The sequence below is a fragment of the Eptesicus fuscus genome, chromosome 25 (assembly GCF_027574615.1).
Source record: "Eptesicus fuscus isolate TK198812 chromosome 25, DD_ASM_mEF_20220401, whole genome shotgun sequence".
Lineage (NCBI taxonomy): Eukaryota > Metazoa > Chordata > Mammalia > Chiroptera > Vespertilionidae > Eptesicus > Eptesicus fuscus.
The window spans coordinates 4,546,564-4,566,902 of record NC_072497.1 but is presented as its reverse complement, the minus strand read 5'-3'; the positions used below and the strand labels follow the sequence as shown (position 1 = coordinate 4,566,902).

Below are 20,339 nucleotides of genomic sequence, written 5' to 3'. Positions count from 1 at the left end.
CAGCAAACTGATGTTCCTCTCTACTTCTTTCTCTCTCCCCCTTCCGTGCGCTCTCTATGACCCGCGGGAAGGGCTCCGAGCACAGGGCCACGTGTACGGGTTCCCAAAGCCAGCTCAGTGAGACCGTCGCTTGCGGGGAGCAAGGTGTGCTCATACAGAGCTCAGGGGGGCCCTCAAACACTGGGAGGAAGATGCTGCCGCTTCCCGTGCCCCCACCCTGGCCCCGGCCCCCCTGCTCCAGAAGCTGGTTCGGAGGGCTGTGGGTTTCCCGTACGGAGAAAGAAAACTCATCATTCATAACACAGCGACAGACCCGTCAGCTCCTCGCGAGGACGATGTATTTTAAACCCAGAAAGAGCCGTAACTCCGAGATGCTCGATACGCTGCCGGCTTTACCGTCTACAGACATGAAACCCCTCCCCCCCTCCCCTTTGACGGGGGACGCCTCTGGCTGGGCTGGAGGGATGCCGTGTGGGGTGCCCCCCAGTTAGCAGGAATGTGGCGGGCCTGCACCGGGCTCATGGTCTGGATCGCTTCCTGCACAGAACACCTGCGAGGGCAGAGCCGGGACGATGGCAGGGCGATGCCCTCTGCAGGAGTGTAACCAGGAAGCGTGGCCGCACGGAAGGACTCTGGGCTGACCACCTAGCAGAGCCAGCAGGCCCTTGCCTGCCACTCGCCACATCCCAGAGCTGAAGTGGCACCTCACCGGCAAAAGTACATGCGACTGGCCCAGACGCCTCGTGGTGCGAAGGAGGGAGACTCTAGCCGGACGAGGTCCTAGTGGGGGTCCTGGGAAGTGGGTGGGCCTCTCCATACGACCCCAAGCCCAGGGAACGGCTGCATGTGGAGGGAGAGGGGGCGAGTGACTTGGACACACAGATCCCCCCACTAGGGGAGCCAGGACCCCCTCACATCGGCGGTGGCCACGGGCGTCAGAGACCGGCCAGGCTGCGCACGTGAGAACGGAGCACTCGCCACAGTGACACGGGGCTCCCCTCCCGCTCCCTGGCAGCGCGTCGGGTCCGAGGCTTCTCTCCCGGGGCGCAGGTAGGTTCTGTCGTGGGACTCGCTTGGCCTCCAGTTCAGCCGAGTCCTCACCCCTCAGACGAACTGGGACAGGTTGGGGACTTTGATGTTGAGGTCACCGATGTTGATGTTCCGCGGCATCTCGGGCAGGTTGATGTTTTTCACGGCAGACACGGCCCGGGCGGGGGCTGCCGAGAGGCCGCCCTGGGGAGAAATGAGAGGTGGGAATGAGACAAACCCTCGGTGCCGCGGACTTCCTGCTCAGAAAACCCAGTGACAGAGGTCTCAATAGTGTCCGGCCTGGCCCGGCCGGTGTGGCTCAGTGGTTGAACGCTCACCCATGAACCAGGAGGTCACAGTTTGAATCCTGGTCAGGGCACCTGCCCGGGTTGTTACTCGATCCCCAGTGGGGGGCATGCAGGAGGCAGCCGATCAATGATTCTCTCTCATCATTGATGTTTCTCTCACTCTCCTTCTCCCTTCCTCTCTGAAATCAATTTAAATATATATATAATGTCCAGTCTGAGCACACACAAGGCAAGCTTCGCCCCGCCCCCCCCGCCCCGTCCTTGAAGCCAGCCAACAAAACAATCTTCAGGCGACTGGGGCTATGGTAACAGGGGTCCAGACCCTGAGCTCCTGAAGGCTGTCGCTTAGGTAGCTTCACAGCCCTAGCACCTCAGGGCCCGGTCCACGGTCGGTGCTCGCTCAATGCTTACAGAAAAAACCCCGAGATGGTTTAACCAAGTCACACTCAGTAGCGGGCACTTTGGAGGTTACAAAACAAAGCAAAACCCTTTCCTCAAGAGACTGAGGACTCTTATAAACAAGCGCAGTCACGGGGAAATTTTTAACAGGAAAACGAATGTCACTGCTTAGGGCACCTGCTTGCCAACTAATAATGTGAGATGGAAAAGAACCGGCTTTCGCAATGTCACGGGCAACCAGATGGGAGGAAGGACCAGCAGGAGGTCGGCGGACCCACACCCGCAGGGACTGGTAACAGACTCGGGCGGCCAAGGCACCTCCGCTCAGCCCTCACCCTCCAGGCTCTCGCCTGCTGCGCGGAGGAGAGGCGTAGACTGACCAAGACCCCAAACCATTTCCTCCGCGTCGTCTGCCTTCTAGATCCTGAGGCTCCGTTCACCCTCGGTTCCCCCCTCGCCCTGCCAGCCTCCGTTCTGCTTCCCAGCCCGCCTGCCTCTGAGTCACTTACTATTCCTGGAACTGTCCCAGCCCGCATTTCTAGAGCTACGGCTGCCACAATAGCTGTGGTCTGGAAAAGCTTCCTCAGCACGACTGCCAGTCCTCACAGAAACAAGAATTCCTGGTTTCGCAAGATCAAGTGCTGTTACCCAAAGCGAGGAAGCTGCTGAAGACACGGGGAAAATGAGAGCGGTCATTTGCCCCGCGATTTCGCAGCGTGTGAAGGTGGGCCCTCGCCAGGCGGATGAAGGTGATGGAGAGGCCCAGCGGGGACTGGACAGATTTACCGGGAGCATCTGCACCACGTGGGGGTGGGCTGGGGCGTGTGACTGTCAAACCCAGCTCCATCGCTCCTGTAGCTTTTTATAAGGCTAACTGTAAATACTGGCGACTCTGAGGTCTGAAAGACACCGCGAGAAATGGCTGCTGGGAGATCAGACTCATCTAACCCCGTGGTCGGCAAACTGCGGCTCTCGAGCCACATGTGGCTCTTCGGCCCCTTGAGTGTGGCTCTTCCACAAAATACCACGGCCTGGAGCGAGTCTATTTTGAAGAAGTGGCCTTAGAAGAAGTTTAAGTTTAAAAAATTGGGCTCTCCAAAGAAATTTCCATCGTTGTGCTGTTGGTATTTGGCTCTGCTGACTGATGAGTTTGCCGACCACTGATCTAGCACACAAACTAGGAGACCACACTGCAATCGGAGAAGGGGCGCTGGGCCCCCGCAGGGAACGTGTGGCTTTGAGAGGAAGAGTTACAAGCCACAAACATGGGCCACAGCCCCCAGAAGCTGCTAGCCTTCCGGTACCATCTGGCTTGTCCACGCTCACTTTTTGCCTCCCTCTTACCTGGCCTTCAAACCAATGAGCTTTCATGGACTCAGGAGGAAAGGAGTGTAAAACATTCCCAATGCCACACACCGACCCAGCACGCCCTCCTCAACCCGCCCAGGGCTCGGAACCCGCCAGGGCCAGGACAGCTGTGCGCTCACCTCCGATTTCTCCAGCCTGTTCTGAGCTTCGATCTGCGCCACGATTTCATTCATGTTTGTTTCCAACACCATCCCTCCCATCACCACCTCCTGTAGGATGTAGTGCACCTGGGGGGGGGGGGCAGAAACGAGAAGGGTCAGAGCGCTCTGCGCAGTTAGCGTGGGAGACTCGCGGGCGCCCCTGCAGCAGCAGGGCCGGGGGACCTGACACCGGCTCCCGGGCTCCCGAACAGACACCGAAGCCCCGGGGTCATCCACCTCTCAAGGGAGGCCACAGGGGCTTCCCTCGTGCTCACACGTCACACACGAATCTCCCAGGAGCAGGGGTAGAGGTGCCGCTCACACTCAAGGCAGGGAGGTGGTGCTGAGAGCATGAGCTCTGAGGGCGGGCAGACCCTGGTTAAATTCTGCTCTGCTATTAGCTTGTGAACTTGGGGATGCTATCCTTTCTTTTTTCTTTTTTAAAATATATTTTATTGATTTCTACAGAGAGGAAGGGAGAGGGATAGAGTTAGAAACATCAATGAGAGAGAAACATCGATCAGCTGCAACCTCGATAGAGCCCGCAACCAAGATACATGCCCTTGACCAGAATCGAACCCGGGACCCTTCAGTCCACAGGCCGACGCTCTAGCCACTGAGCCACACCGGTCAGGGCCCCACTATCCTTTCAATGCTCCCGGGATGGTGGCGAAGACTGAACAGGATAATCTGGTGCCTGCACACGGTGGAACCTAAATAAATAATGATGGCGTTTATTACATTATCATCATTCATCGACATCCATCGATAGGTAAGTGGATAAACAAAATGTGGCATATTCATACAATGGCATATTCATACAATGGAGTATAACTCAGCCTTAAAAAGGAAGAAAATTCTCACACCTGCTACAACATGGATGAACCTTAAAGACACAATGCTAAGTGAAATAAGCCAGACACCAAAGAACAAAGAGGATACGATTCCATTTCTATGACGTACCTAGTGGTCAAAATCATGGAGGCAGAAGTAGAATGTGGCTGCCAGGGACTGGGGGAGGGAGGGAGTGGGGGGTTGCTGTTTGATGGGCAGAGTTTCAGTTGTGCAGGATGAGGAGTTCTGAGATGGATGCACAAAACAGCGAATGCACCCCATATGCTGAGCTGCACTTGGAAATGGAGACGGTAAACTCCACGTTGTGTAAATTTCACCACAATAAAGAGTAACAGGTCTCCATGCCTATCGTCCTAGCAGTAATGTCTTCACGGGGGAAGCAGCAGCGGCAGAACATCCACTACCCGCTGAGCACTGTGTATGTAACTGATTTTAATTTCCCAACATCCACCCGAGACAGGCAATGCAGTCTTCACTTGACAGATGAGAAAACGGACACATGGAACAGCCAGGGAACCTCCCAGTGTCACGTGTATTCACAGCAGAACGGAGCCAGCGCTCCTGGCTGCAGAGCTCGCGTTTCCACCCTTGCCACCACACTTCCTCGAAATCCCAAATGCCTTCCTCTCTGCTCATCCCTCACGCCTCGTCCACATGGAATCGCTTAAGGCTTGCCTGGGGTGTGCCAAGGAGCTTGTAGGACTTCGTCCACGCTTTATCCCCAAGGCCCGAACAGTGCCCCGGGCAGGGCAGGCGCACTGAGTGACAGGCCTTTCGTAAGTCTGAGCAGCGGATTCCTTGTGCTTAGAAGGCGGCTGGCAGTGTGGTGGGAGGCTTCATGGAGAAGGTATGAAAGGCCTAATACAGGACCAGCCATTAGCTAATAGACAAAGGCAGTTAAGACTTCTGATTTGAACACTGCATCATGAACTCCTAACTTTTAAATGCTATTCAAAATGTTATCAGTGCAAAGTGCAAAAAGGAGCAATAAGTAAAAATGCAAACTCCATTTTCAACAACACTAGAAAGAAGTCCAGGCCCCCCAAAAGCTGTCAAGAGCAGGGAGCTCAATGCAAGGGCTCCTCTCCTTCAGGGCGTGAAAGGATGAAAGGAGGCCACGGAGAGAGAACACAGGCTGCGAAGCTCAGAAAAACGGCGCAAATCCACTTCCTGGAGGTAAGGGGCACACCCTCTGGGAGCAAACAGATTCCTTGTTTTTGGACGACCGAGCTTCCTTGGAGCTGGAGCTGAGGCTAAATGAGGAACCACACATACAAGCTCTGTTTGCCTCCCAGAGCTGGTCTCCTCGGCTGCACTGTGGGCAAGGTCACGGTGCCTGCCTCTGTTGGCTGGAGAGAATACAGATAAGTGGACTCACCCAGAATCCCACGCCGTGAGAACTGCCACGAGCTGGGAACATGGACTTGACACCTCCCCAACCAAGCATTCTGCAAACAGCCGGCCCCTGAAAAACTCACCTACTTAAAGAGGAGTTATAAAGAAGGATTTAGCCCTAACCGGTTTGGCTCAGTGGATAGAGCATCAGTCTGCGGACTGAAGGGTCCCGGGTTCGATTCCGGTCAGGGGCATGTACCTTGGTTGCGGGCACATCCCCAGTAGGGGGTGTGCAGGAGGCAGCTGATTGATGTTTCTCTCTCATCGATGTTTCTAACTCTCTGTCCCTCTCCCTTCTTCTCTGTAAAAAAAAATCAATTAAATATATTTTAAAAAAGGATTTCTATAAAGACGTCACAAGAAACAATTAGGAAAGAAACAGGAAAGCAAAAAGCCAGGCTAATACTACACCGTGGGAAAATGCTGCCGCGGGGCAGATTAAATTGTCCTAAAATATTTTGTAAAATTAAAAAAAGAAAACTCGGAAGCAAGAGCTCAGAGCTGAGATGCCAGCGAGAGCTTATGGGCTAAGTAGGGAGGTAAGAAGACGCCTACCAGCACAGCTCAGAAAAACGTGCGGAAATGAAGGTGGAGCTGCGAGGAAAGACACGGAGGAGAGACGCTGCTCACACAGTAAGGAGCGAAAAAGGAGAGCAATGAAGAATAGCAAGTAAACGGAAACAGACAAACAAAAAAATAGTTAAAAGGAACAGAGAGAAAACGAGTTACTGAAGACAGCCTAGGAGACGCAATACATGCCCCAAACTAAAATGGAATGGGACAAATATATAGCAACTTGTTCATAACGATTCCATAAATATACAGTGATTTGTTCATAAAGATTCCATAAATATACAGTGATTTGTTCATAAAGATTCCATAAATATACAGTGATTTGTTCATAAAGATTCCATAAACATACAGCGACTTGTTCATCAAGATTCCATAAGCACACAGAGCCTTGTTCATAAAGATTCCATAAAGATAGACCTGAAGGCGTGGCTGGGCCACCAGAGGAGCTACATGCGGAAAGGACATGTGGGTCCCCGGGAAAACGGACCCTCCAGAGGCAGCGCCAGATAGACCTTGTGGGCAAGACGACTGGATTTCCGCAACCGGGCAAGAGATCACATCACTTGGAGGGGCAATATCCGCCCTGGCTGGGTGGCTCAGTCGGTTGGAGCATCATCCCACACACCAAAAGGCTGTGGGTTCGAATACCGGTCAGGGCACATATAAGAGGCAACTGATAGATGTTTCTCTCTCACATCGATATTTCTCTCTCTCTCTCTCTCTCTCTCTCTCTCTCAATCAATCAATAAACATATCCTCAGTGAGGATAAAAAAAAAAAGGGAGGACAAATCTTGAAAATTTCCACAGTAAAATTCTAGCAGAAAAAGGAGCAATTACCTACCAAAATGCCCAAGGAGAAAAAGTGTGACCAGAGCATTGTATACTGCGCTGATCATCAACCAAGGGTAATACAGCGGGAACCACTGCTCCCACAGTCTTTCTGGGGGGATCTTCAGGGCGCACTCTGGCAGCCGAGGGGTGACTGGAAAATGGACAGCAAGGACGGGTGGTGAGCACTGAGTCCGCGTACTGGTAGGACCAAGACTAAAGGCGAGAGTGATGACAGAGTGTCAGTGCTGGGCCCTGACAAGGCACCAGCGTTAGGAAGACGTTGGGGGTTGGGGGGGTGGGAGGGGGGGGGACAGGAGGGCAGTAGGTAGAATAACAATAACGATTCCCCATCCTCAATGGCTGAGAGCTGATGGACAGCACTTAAAACGGACAACTCACGTTATAAAGAAACGGGCATTCTGACTTTTATGATTCCCCCCCGTGTCCAAGCCCACAGTCATTTGCTATGAACAGTATTTTCAGAGCCTCCAAACTTTTGATTTAGGGCCAACAAGACATTTTTGGCTGATGAGTTCTATGCCGTTTTTCTTGCCTAACATTCACCCGAATTGCATCCCCTACAATTTCCAGTTTCCCTGAAGAGGGAGAATTCACACTCCAGTGAAGCAGTCAGTACAGATCCCTTGGAGGTTTTTTGCCCACCCCACCCCCCTCATCTTCATAGTTCCTTGCCTAAACCTAATTCAACGTCATTTTTAAAATTTTTTTAAAAATATTTTTATTGATTTCAGAGAGGAAGGGAGAGGGGAGAGAGAGATAGAAACATCAATGATGAAAGAGAATCATTGATTGGCTGCCTCCTGCACGCCCCCTACAGGGGATCGAGCTGGCAACCCTGGGCATGTGCCCTTGGCCGGAATCGAACCTGGGACCCTTCAGTCCACAGGCTGACGCTCTATCCACTCAGCCAAACCAGCTAGGGCTAATTCAACGTCATTTCCTTTTCCAGGGAACTGGCCTTTCCAGAGCACTCACCTCTGTTTTCACAGGACAGATTCTCGTTCCTCACGCATGGCTTACCTGTCTATTATTAAGTAAATTACATGATTACAATACCAGTGTAAGTGGCATCAACAGGTCTGAACACGTCACACTGACCTTGGGTGGACACAGTCTCTCGTTGGGTAAATAAGCAAGGTCAAGCCACTAGGGAGCAGCTGCCCAGGGCCTGTGTCCACCTGACAAGTCTGGGGGGACCTCTTCCACTGAACGTGGGCATCGTTCTGAGTGGCGGTCAAGGGAACTCTGAAAGTCAGAGGGTGCCAAGCACAGGCGTGGGGAGAAGGCAGTCAGGAATCGATACTCAACTGTGTTCCTAACAAACTGGGGAGTCGGTCAAACCACAAAGCCTGGTTCTGTCCAATGACAGCCGTGGACTGATGGGGTGGTCTTGAGGTCAAGAGAAACGTGGGTCAACACCTCAGAGGGCCCCGCGAGTTCAAGGGCCAACATGACCAAGGGAGGCAGGGGAAAGGGAGTCGTGAAGGTGGCAATAAAAACCCACAAGCAGCCCTGGCCGGTGTGGCTCATTGGATAGTGTTGGTCTGTGGACCAAAGGGTTCCAGGTTCGATTCCGGTCAAGGGCACGTACCTTGGTTGTAGGCTCCTCCCTGGCCCCGGCCCTGATCGGGGCTCGTGCAGGAGGCAACCAATCGATGCGTTTCTCTCACATCGATGTTTCTCTCTGTCTCTCCCTCTCTCTTCCACTCTTCCTAAAAATCAATGGGACAATATCCTCGGGTGAGGACTAAAAAACAACAACAGCAAAACCACAGAAGTAGAAGAAAGCAGAGAGGTCAAGGTCCTCAAGAGCCCTAACCCCAGCCACACACAGTGGGCACCGAACAAATAGGAACTGCCAATTAATAACAATTCACAACATCCTGCTATTTCAGCAACCACCTGAAACAATGACACCAGCAAAATTCATTCAGAAGTGTTTGTTCAGAGAACAAGAGTGCCCACTGATTCCTTAGTTCTTGGCAAATGCACCGGCAATTCGATCCAGGAATAATCACAACCAGGAAGAGTTTCATCTGAACATAAAGATTATGATAACCCCAATAAACCACAGGTTATCTTGATGGAAGGGGAAGGCAACAGAGAAAATACTCGTTTTAAAAAAATCCTCACCTGAGGATATATTCCCATGGATTTTTATTTTTTTATATCAAAACTTTTTTTTATTATAAAGTATTACATATAGTAGTACATTCATCTCTTTTACCCCCCATTGTTTCCTATTGATTTTTAGAGAGAGTGGAAAAGAGAGGGAAAGACAGAGAGAAATACTGATGTGAGAGAAACACATCGACTGGCTGCCTCCTGCACACGCCCTGATCAGGGCCCGGGCCCGGGAGGAGCCTGCAACTGAGGTGTGTGCACTTGATCGAAATCGAACCCGGGACCCTTCAGTCCACAGGCTGATGCGCTATCCACTGAGCAAAACCATCTAGGGCCAGAGAAAATACTCTTGGTGATGAAGCTGAAATCTCCACAGGTAACATGCTGGATGGAAATGTGTTTTTTACAAGACCAAAATACAGAAATGTATGGCCACACATTAGTGACTGAGAGTTGCAGTTTATAATTCTGTCCTATTAAAAACTTTCTCTTAAAACCTCTCAAAACAGTAAAAAAGTAGGGATGATTACCAGAGTCAAAATGTCTACCCCTCTGAAGGCACCCTAACGCACTACCAAGCCTCTATTCCGTCCTCCCCACACGCCCGGACACCTGTCCTTCATGCTTCTTTTCAGGAAGCTGTCCCATCATCCCGCCCCTGCCCCCGCCCCTCCCCTCCCCCCCCCCCCCCAGGTATTTGCTTCTATAATCGGATCCACTGGGCATCCAGTTTGGCTCCACTCCTCTGTTCTGCCAATAGAAGGGAACTGTTTGAGCCCTCCCCCACCTCTTCCCCTGGAGGCACTCTGAATGACCTGACCGAGATGGAGACCTAGCCTAGCCGGTTTGGCTCGGTGGACAGGTTTGGCCTGCGGACTGAAGGGTCCCGGGTTCAACGTTGGTCAAGGGTTGTGGACTCGATCCCCAGGAGGGGGTGTGCAGGAGGCAGCCGATCCGATTCTCTCTCATCATGGATCTCTCTCTCTCTCTCCCTCTCCCTTCCTCTCTGAAATCAATAAAAATGTATTTTCTTTTATATATATTTTATTGATTTTTTACAGAGAGGAAGGGAGAGGGATAGAGAGTTAGAAACATCGATGAGAGAGAAACTCAGGACGGGGTAGGAAGCCAGGCCCACTCAGAAGGCCTGTCTCCTCAAAATCAGGACTTTCGAACCACATGAGCCTCTTCTCCTCGATCAGCTGCCTCCTGCACACCTCCCACTGGGGATGTGCCCACAACCAAGGTAAGTGCCCTTGACCGGAATCGAACCTGGGACCCTTCAGTCCCCAGGCCGACGCTCTATCCACTGAGCCAAACCGGTTTCGGCTAAAAATGTGTTTTTTACAACAATGGAGACCTAGGAGTTTGGGCCCAGGGCTCTACTGTACCAAGAGAGAAAAGGGGGGAAGTCCCGTGAGTGCCGGGGAGGTGACAGTGCCCAGGCCCAGCTCCAGGACTGTGCAGGGTGTGACTCTCCTGTTCTGAGGAGCTCAGAGGCTCTGTGCCAAGCGAGGCCCGGCCCGCAGTTCCACTGTGAGCTGCACAGAAAGGGCACAGCCACACGGAGAGCCATGGAGGAGTTCCGTGACCGGCTCACCGGCTGCGGCTTCCTGATGCAGAGAGCGCTTTGCAAACTGGCGCGAGGGCCGGCGGTGCAGCGATTCTGCCGCCGCTGCCAGTCCTCACCCTCCCTACCTCCTACCACTCGTCCCGGGGATCCTGCTAAGCAGGTCTGCAAAAATCGGAGACAGTTTTCCAGGATCCGAGGTGCTGAGCACCCACGGTTTGGGCCAAGCAAACGCAAGAAAGGCCGAGGACAGGCCGAGAGGGTCGCCTCTCCTCTGACATCGCTGGGCCGTGTGCATTGCCATCGGGTCTTCAATCCAGGCCACTGCCATTGGTCTCCCTCTTCTCCTCGACCTTGATTTTCTCGGCGGGCAGGTCCGCTACCCATTCACCTCTGGTCCCCAGTGCCGAGCGCTGTGCTCGGTAACAGCACAACTTCACACACGCTGGCGCAACGGATGGAAGAGGCTCATGTGGTTCAAAAGTCCTGATTTTGAGGAGACAGGCCTTCTGAGTGGGCCTGGCTTCCTCCCCCGTCCCTGAGTTTAATAAAACCCCTACTGTGTGGCTTTTACTGCCACCTACACAACTCAGAGAAACACATGCTCCTGTCTGGGCCAGGCTTAACCTCCACAGGGAAAGGGGGTCAGGACGAGCTTGCTAGTTTCGCGTCAGGATGGACAGAAGGAAAGACAAGTGTCGCCGCAAGGACAGAGGCGCTCCGTAGGGACACAGCTCTGGGACGGCTGGGGATGGAGACGAGGCAGTGGCAACAACCCCACCCGAGGACAGAGAACTGCAGGATCTTCAAGAGTTCCATCCTGTATGTTTCGCACTGAAGTCAGAAACGTTCTGAGGCCAGAAAATAAACAAAACAAAACAAAACAAAAAAGATCGGAGTCCAATCCCAGGTCAACAGAGACCATCACCAGGAGCAAAAGGATCTGGAGCCAGAAGACAATGAACAGGACTCTTTCCTGCTAGTGAAAACAGAGTCCCAAACTTTGAGCTGGCCATGTCCTAAAAGTTTATTTCTTTAGTAAACTTCAGTATTAAACGCACAATGTACTTTTCTATAGATGTAAGAAGTAAGGTCCTCATGCGAACAGCTCACAAGAGCTGACTCAAGTCCACAATGCTACCTAGAACGTGGTACCACAGAGCACCCTGCAGCTACAGGTGAGTACCGTGATCGCGCAGCTTCTACAGTAAATGCGGTCCTACACGAGGATGGCAGGAACCCATCAACCGAACTCCACGGGCAGAGGGCAGGTAAGATCTTGCGAGACACCAGTGGCACATTAACACACACCACAACCCAAGCTCGGTCACCCCACAGAAACCTCTAGACTAGATCAACCCCTCCCGGGGTGTTTTATTTTATTTTTTAATATATTTTATTGATTTTTTTAGAGAGGAAGGGAGAGGGATAAAGAGTTAGAAACATCGATGAGAGAGAAACATCCATCAGCTGCCTCCTGCACACTCCCCACTGGGGATGTGCCTGCAACCAAGGTACATGCCCTTGACCGGAATCGAATCTGGGACCCTTGAGTCCGCAGGCCGACGCTCTAGCCACTGAGCCAAATCGGTTAGGGCCCGGGGTGTTTTTCTTTAGAGGACAAAAGCCCGTTTTACCACAAACCAGGTTCACATCGCCGATGCAGGCTCGCCGATCTTTCTTAAAACCGTGTCACTGCACCAAAGACAATAAAACAAATAAAAACCAAAAGGACATAAGCACAGTGCTTGTATTGAAATGTGAGGATGCCAATACTGCAAGACTCAAGTTTTAAAAAGGAAGTGGTAATCACTAATAAAATATCTAGTCTAGCCCTAGCCGGTGTGGCTCAGTGGATAGAGTGTCGGCCTGCGGACCAAAGGGTCCTGGGTTCCGGTCAAGGACACGTACCTCGGTTGCAGGCTCCTCCCCAGCTGAGGCCCTGGTCGGGGCGAGTGCAGGAGGCAACCAATCGATGTGTTTCTCTCACACTGGTATTTCTGTCTTTCCCTCTCTCTGAAAATCAATGGAAAAATATCCACGGTTGAGGATTAAAAAATAAGTAAATGATTATCTAGTCTACCATTGTAAACGGCTAAGTGTGGATAAGGTTTTTCTACCCCTTAGTGGCTTAATTCCTAGGAAAGGGCCCCCGAGAGTAAGGAGGGGAAATCCTGGTCGGCTGGGGTACGGATCACCTCTAGGCCCTGCGGAGGGTGCGGTGGTTTGAGAATAAGCCAAGAAGAGGACAGGGACACTTTAAGAGGACTGAGCAGTGACGGGGAAGAGGAAATTATTTGAGTCATCTTGGTCCAGAGGCAATCTCTAGTTCCCAAATTATCCATTCCAGAAAAAAAAAATGAAAGAGGAAGAGGGCATAAAAACACCCTCCAGAAACCTGGCACCAAAGCCTTCTCTCTTACCCCCACTTTCGTTCCAAAGTCCAATGTTTTATCAGTGTTTTAAGTCACGCTAAGGACTGCCTGTCCCCATGGCTCACCCTTTATCTCACCTGGTATCTCACGTGTCCACAAATGGACACATGGTCATTACATTCAGCCGCTGTGGGCTGAGAGTCTTCACGGGTCTATCTGCCATGAACAAAACGGAGCACACGGCGCAGCGCCGGCACCCCCGGGAGAGGACACAAATGGGACCCATCACACGTCCAGTCCCCAATGAATGATCGATCGGAAGGAAAACCTTCAAGTGTACGACGCGCTCCTGTGACTTCTAAATCAGAACATTCTGACCGTAACTCAGCCGGTCCTTTGCCCCCCATTGCTAAGGGCGATCAATGAACTTACTCCATGCTGAGATGCCCTCGGGAACTCGCGCACGCAGCGCTGTCTGGCCCCCGCCAGCTCCGCTAAAGCGAAGAAAGCAACCTGATTTGTCAAGTTCCATTTGTTTCTCTTTTGCTCGCTATCAGTGTCTCCTGCACCACTTTTTTTTTAATATATATATTTTATTGACTTTTTACAGAGAGGAAGGGAGAGGGATAGAGAGCTAGAAACATCGATGAAAGAGAAACATCGACCAGCTGCCTCCTGCACACTCCCTACCGGGGATGTGCCTGTAACCAAGGTACATGGCCTTGACGGGAATCGAACCTGGGACCTTTCAGTCCGCAGGCCGATGCTCTATCCACTGAGCCACACCGGTTTCGGCCTCCTGTACCACGTTTATGACCTTCCGTGGTCTTCAGATGGGGCATCTCCATCGTTTTCTCCAGACGTCTTCTCGCCATGAAATTCCTTAAGATTCAATCCCTAGCTCCTGATTTTCTTTCTTCTCTTTCATTCATGTGATCATTCATTCTTTCAATGAACAAGTGAATCTAGTGAAACCTCATCTTACGTAAGATCAAGTCCTAAAGTCACCAACTAAGAGGAACGTAGACACAGCCAAGAATCCCTTACATCACCTCTGCAGTCCAACCCGGCCATTTTCCCTTCCCCAATGACAAGGATTCCTTTTCCTTTCCAGCTGAGCACTAGACGAAGTGGTCTATTTAGGGACCACACAGACTGGAAGTCTGAATTGCATCTTCAAGCACTAACATCACTCCAGGCACAATGTCATGCTTATGACAGGCAAGTGACAGGCAAGTGACAGGCATGCGAGGGCAGAGGCAAAGAAGAGCCAATTCAAACCTCCCGTCCCACTCCAGGCCCACGCTGAGCGAGCAGAACTGTGGGCAGAATCATTCTGTATTTAGAGTTCTTATTCTCTTTCTTTCTGCCGGATGGCTCGAGCTGACTCTGTATAAGCTAAGTCTGCACATGTGAGCCCACTGGACCCGCCAGACACAAGATCGTGTGTCAAGGTCAAGGCTCTCGCTCGTTTTCACGGAGAAAATGTGACCTGCAGCAATGTCTACTGTCACGTGTGCCTCCCATCCCCGGACAGTCAGGGCTGTAAGGAGGAAATGAGGACAGCACATGGACCTTGTCCTCCAGGGTTTAGAATAACTACGGAACATAAAATATCTGTAATAAAAGGAAGACTGTGATAAGTGCCATGACCAAGGACAAATGCTGTAAAAGTTCAGAGAAGGGTGGGGCTTAACCAAATGGTAAATGGAGGAAGGAATGACAAATCTCCTGGCAACTCATTAACTATTCTTTGGGCCCTGGTAATAATTCTTCTCCAATAAAAGGCTCACTCAATTCTCAGCTTTGCATAAGTATAGCTGACTGCAGCAAAGCGCACTCGTTGCACAGTATTCCTTCCTTAAAAAATAAGAAACAAATTCCTATTATGAGTCAGAGTTCTCTGTGAAGCCACTTCCCTGCCGCTTACTAGTGTCCGGATCTAAACCTCAGTTTCTTCATCTGTAAAATGGGGAGAACTAGACTCCTTACTGATGCCCATTCCAGAACTAAAACAAGATGATGTAGCCGTTACGTAGATACTTAAGCAGTTAATGACTACTAGCTGATGTTGTAATTACAGTCAGTCTTCTTGACCAACCTCCTTCCCGACACGGAGACTGATTCTTGGCTCCCGAGACAGACAAACCCTCACCTCGGTGCAGACAGCTCACGCTGCTCCCAAGCTGCCTGGTCTACTGAGCAGCAGCAGGAACTGCCAGGAAGTTCTTTGCTGAGCTTCCATGTGCATGGAGCCATGTCCATCCCCGGCCTGACCTGTGCCCCCTGGTAGCAAAGAATAAGTCCCTGCCCACCCCTCTGAGATTCTACACCCTGGGATTTTTTTTTTTTTTAAACCCTCAGCCAAGGATATTTTTTCCATTGATTATTAGAGTGGAAGGGAAAGAGGGGGGGAGAAAGAGAGAGAGAGAGAGAGAGAGAGAGAGAGAGACAGACAGACAGACAGACAGAGAGAGAGAAACATTGATTGGTTGGTTGCCTCTCGAATGAGCCACTACCAGGGCTGGGGAACCTGTAACCGAGGTATGTGTCCTTGACAGGGAATCGAACCCATGACCCTTCAGTCCTTGGGCCCATGCTCTAACCACTAAGCAAACGAGCCAGGGCATACACCCGGGATTCTATCCCTTTTCCTAATTTGACCAAATGGCAGGCAGGCAGGTAAGTGAAGCATAAATCACTTGGCCACCATCAAGAAAAATATTCACCTGGCCAGCATGTCTCAGTGGTTGAGCGTCGACCTCTGAACCAGGAGGTCACAGCTTGATTCCCAGTCAAGGCACATGCTGGGGTTGTGGGCTTGATCCCCAATGTGGGGCGTGCAGGAGGCAGCTGATCCATGATTCTCTCTCATCATTGATGTTTCTCTCTCTCTCTCTCCCTCTCCCTTCCTCTCTGAGATGATCTCCATCCCAAGCTTCCTGTTCCTTCTAAAGCGCAGTTCCTGGAACGGCCCTGGGCCCCACCCCGCCCTCGCTAGCCCTTTACGGGGAATCGAAACCTTACAAAGCTGTAACCTCCCTGCAGACAAGGTCTAAAATAGCTCAGCGCTGCTGCAGCACAAAGTGCAAGGGCGGGAATGGCAAGTGGTGAGTGAGAGAGGCAGGCGGGGAAGGTCTGCAGGTGAAGACCTCCGCTCCATCCTTCTGGCAGTGGCCCCATCTCTCTGTGTACGTTCCCGGGAATGCACCTGTACAACAGGCATGTCCTCCTCCATCAGAACAGCTGCTGTAGGGGGCACAGAGCCACAGAAGAGCTCAAACAAGGGGGTGAGAGAGTCAAAAGCCCTTTAACTATGTCATCAAGCAGGTGTAAGGATGGAGTGAAGGGAGAATCTGGAGGGAGAACGGTAGGAAAAAAGTAAAAATAAAGACAAAAACCACCATTTACTGAGCTAAGCAATTACTAACTGCAATCCTCAAAGTCACCACAAATAGTGGATGTTGCTGAAACCAGTTTGGCTCAGTGGATAGAGCGTCGGCCTGCAGACTGAAGGGTCCCAGGTTCGATTCCGGTCAAGGGCATGTACCTTGGTTTCAGGCACATCCCCAGTAGGGGGTGTGCAAGAGGCAGCTGATCGATGTTTCTCTCTCATCGATGTTTCTAACTCTCTATCCCTCTCTCTTCCTCTCTGTAAAAAAAAATCAATAAAATATATTTAAAAAAAAAATAGTGGATGTTAATGTTTTTCATCACAGCTAAGACTCCACTGCCTATAAATCACACCACTGCTGTATGTACCACCACAAAAGAAAAACATTGTCAATCAAACTATAAATGCCATGACTGTAAGACAAATCTTGATCTGACATGTTGAAATCATAATTATTGGAAAAAAGGGAGACTAAATTGATAAAATATGGTATCATCCCTATTTTACAACGGAAGAAACTGAGCCACAAAGCGGTCTTTAAAGGGGGTTGCCTAAGTCACATGATTAGAACCCTGAAATTAGGGAGCATGTACAGGTCATCGGCCTGAAAGTTAGAGTCTAAGTAGAGTATCGGGTTTTTAAATATGCACATCTGACATTACACCTGAAAAGTACTATGAAAATTAAAAAAAAATTGGACAATCAATCAACCAATCATATTTGAGTGTCCTGTACTGTTCCGATAACCAACAAAGCATTTTGTAAGTATATTTTTATTGATTTCAGAGAGAGAGACAGAAACATCGATGAGAGATAATCACTGATCGGTTGCCTCCTGCACGCCCCCTACTAGGGCTCGAACCCGCAACTCGGGCATGACCGGAATCGAACCCGGAACCCCTCAGTTCACAGGCTGACGCTCTATCCACTGAGCCAAACCGGCCAGCGCCAAAGTATTACATATGGACACTATTCCAGGAGCTTACAATATACTGGAAACTATTAGGACGAAAACCTGGAGCGCACAAGCAGGAAGACAAACTGGCTGGAGAAGGACCACACAGGAGCTCAGAGACTTCACGGAACGTCCAACCTGAGCTGGGCCCTGAAGTCTGGAAAGCTTGGGGTCAGTGAAGGTCAGGGGGAGCCTGAGCGCCCCGAGGGCCTACAATCCAGAGATCCTTGGAGGCCAGAGGGGGGATGTAGATGGAAAAGAAAATGGGAGCAATGTTTGCTGTGGGAGATTAGACCAGGTGAGGGAGCTGGGGACAGGCTGGATGGAGCTGAAGGGCTGATATGTTAGTTACCTGGATGCAGGTACAGTGAGTTTATTTATTTTTAAAATATATTTTATTGATGTTTTTAGAGAGAGGAAGGGAGAAGGACAGAGTTAGAAACATCGATGAGAGAGAAACATTGATCAGCTGCCTCCTGCCCATCCCCCTACTGGGGATGTGCCCGCAACCAAGGTACATGTCCTTGACCGGACTCGAACCTGGGACCCTTCAGTCCGCATGCCGACGCTCTATCCACTGAGCCACACCGGCTTCGGCACCGGGTACAGTGAGTTTAAACGGAACAGGAAAGGGAGAGGTGGCTGAAGCAGACGCTGAAAGAAGAACCAATGCCATCTGCTGACCACTTGGAAGCAGAAGGGAAAGCAGGCATCACTGGGACTTCCTGCCGTGAGGAAAGACGGCTACCACTAACAGCACTAGGAGAGGCAAGGAGAGAAGATGCTGGGTGGGTGGGAGGCAGGAAGAGAGGCGGATTCGGAGGGGACACAGTGGTTTGGTGCGCACTGCCCTGGAAGTGGGGCAGGTCCTGTGGAAAGTGCTGCACAGCCCTGGAAGCACACGCCCCACCTGGGTCAGCGTGGGGTCCAGATGCGTCCCATGCGGGTCACTGGGGAGGAGTGCCCGGGGGATGCACAGAGAGCGGCAGGGTCCAGGGACAGAGCGCGGGGACGTGCCCTCTGTGGGCAGGAGGAGGAGCCGCCCAGGGGTCAGGGCCCGTCAGTGGGGATCTTCCACTCCTTCCTTGAGGTCTCCACAACCAACATTAAACCTGATACTTACGGGTAAATGCAGGTGCACGGATTCTGAGAATCTAAAGGGGTGCACTTGTGCAGTGATTGGCGGGCGGGCGGGGAGGGGGCGGGGGGAGCGACCTAGGAAATGCTCAGCTCCAGGCTGACTGTGACAGGATGACTGCCCTTAGTGCTACCAGCAGTTAAGTCCCCGGAGAGGGGTCTGGGCATCCCTCTGCCACAAGCTGCTGTTTTGGGGTGCAGACCTGGCTGACTTCAGAAACTTCTCTACAGAATGCTAACTCGAGGTCACAGGCAGATAAGGTCACGGAGACTCACAGATGCCAGAGACATAAATGTAGTGTTTTCCCCAAGCTAGCAGATCCATCTGCTGCCTCACTCATAAACTATCCCGTGGCCAACGGAGCCATTACCATCGCTGGGCGCACACTCCGGGCCCTCCCCACGGGGGCTCTGGGAGTTAAAGTGGTTCCTGGCCCAGGGTGAAGGGAGAATGTGCACACAATATAGCAATTCATCTGCCTTCCAGCTCAGACTTTGCCTCGAGCAGCAGAGAGACTTTAAACTGTTTACGGTGCTGGGCAACAAAGCTGAGAGAGGACTTCCGGTACTCCCAGGGCAGGGGGCCTGAAGGGCCAGGTGCTGACCACACCGCGCATGCACACGGTCCGTTTCTGAAAGGGAGTTCCCACGCGTACCAAGCCCCCTCCCCAGGGGCAGGGACGGATTCCTCGTGTAACAAGGCCGGATCCGATCGCCTTCCACTCCCTACCTCACCCCGTTCCTTCCCCCCTTCCTCATTCCCATGCAGCCATACTAGCTCAAGGTCTGTGCACTTCCGCTATCCGCCTGGATGTTCTTCTCCGGAGAGCCACACCCCCCTCACTCTCTTCCTTCCTTCAGGTTTATGCTCAAATGCCATCTTCTCAGAGAGACCCTCCCCGACCACCCCATATAAAATATCAAGCGTAGCTACCCACTCCTTTGCCCGCTTTATTTTCTCCCCTGCATTCATCACGACGTAGCATTTATTTTGTCCCCCCAACCCCCAATAGACAAGATTCATGAAGATAGGATGTTTTATTATCTATTTCCCCGGCACCGGAATAGGGGATGGATAAATGAATTCAACAAGGAGTAACTAGTAGGTGCCAAGTATTGTGCTAACTTCTGGAAAAGCTTTGGTGAACAAGACAGTCTGATCCTGGCCCTGGACAGCTGGCTCCGTTGGTTGGAGCATCAGCCCACGCACTGGAAGGTTGCAGGTTCAATACCCCGTCAGGGCACATACCTAGCTTGTGGGTCCAATCCCCAGAGGAGGCACATATGGAGGGTGTGGCAGCCAATCGATGTTTCTCTCCTTCTCCCTCTCAAATCAATAACAACATGTCACGGGTGAGGATTAAAAAAAAAACAAAACTGAACAGTTTTTTTACCTTAATAATATCTGGGGGGTTAGGAGGGAGGACAAATAAACCAAAGAAAGAAATACTACATTTAGGCCCTGTTCTAAGCGCTTTCCATAGATGTAATGCTCACATCCACCACAGAAGCCAGCTGCTACCATGACTGCCTGTCCACACCCAGTTCCCAAGTGGCACAGCCAGGATCCGGCACAGCCAGGATCCAGCAGAGCCAGCATCCGGCGCAGCCAGGCGGGCTCTGTAGTGTCTGCTCCTAATCAGGCAAATAAGCAAAACAGCCCGCTGTTAAATGCAACAGCACCAATGGTTGAGGGTGTTGGGGGCGGGATAAGGAGACAAGTCCGCTGTTTCAGTTTATGGGCAGGGAGAGTAATGTCAAGAAAGGTTTTCTGGAAACTAATTTCCTTGAAGGGTGAGTCAGAATTTTCAGTCTGGAGAGGCCAGGGCTGGAGCTTCAGTTTTATTTTATTTTTAAATATTTT

At 51.4% G+C, this 20,339-nt stretch overlaps 1 protein-coding gene across 2 annotated transcripts in view; it reads right to left on the bottom strand.

Annotated features, from left to right (window-relative positions):
* Window positions 1–297: 297 nt before the first annotated feature.
* Window positions 298–20,339, bottom strand: part of AP3S2 (adaptor related protein complex 3 subunit sigma 2) — a 40,918-nt gene continuing 20,876 nt past the window's right edge. The window contains exons 5-6 of one of the 2 annotated variants that reach the window (XM_054713303.1): window positions 3,224–3,331; window positions 298–1,233 (exon numbers count right to left, since the gene is read on the bottom strand). In XM_054713303.1, coding sequence (XP_054569278.1) covers window positions 1,105–1,233; window positions 3,224–3,331 — 237 coding nt within the window. In that variant the 3' untranslated portion in view covers window positions 298–1,104. The remainder of the gene's footprint in view (window positions 1,234–3,223; window positions 3,332–20,339) is intronic. The other variant, XM_054713302.1, reaches the window with a different exon arrangement.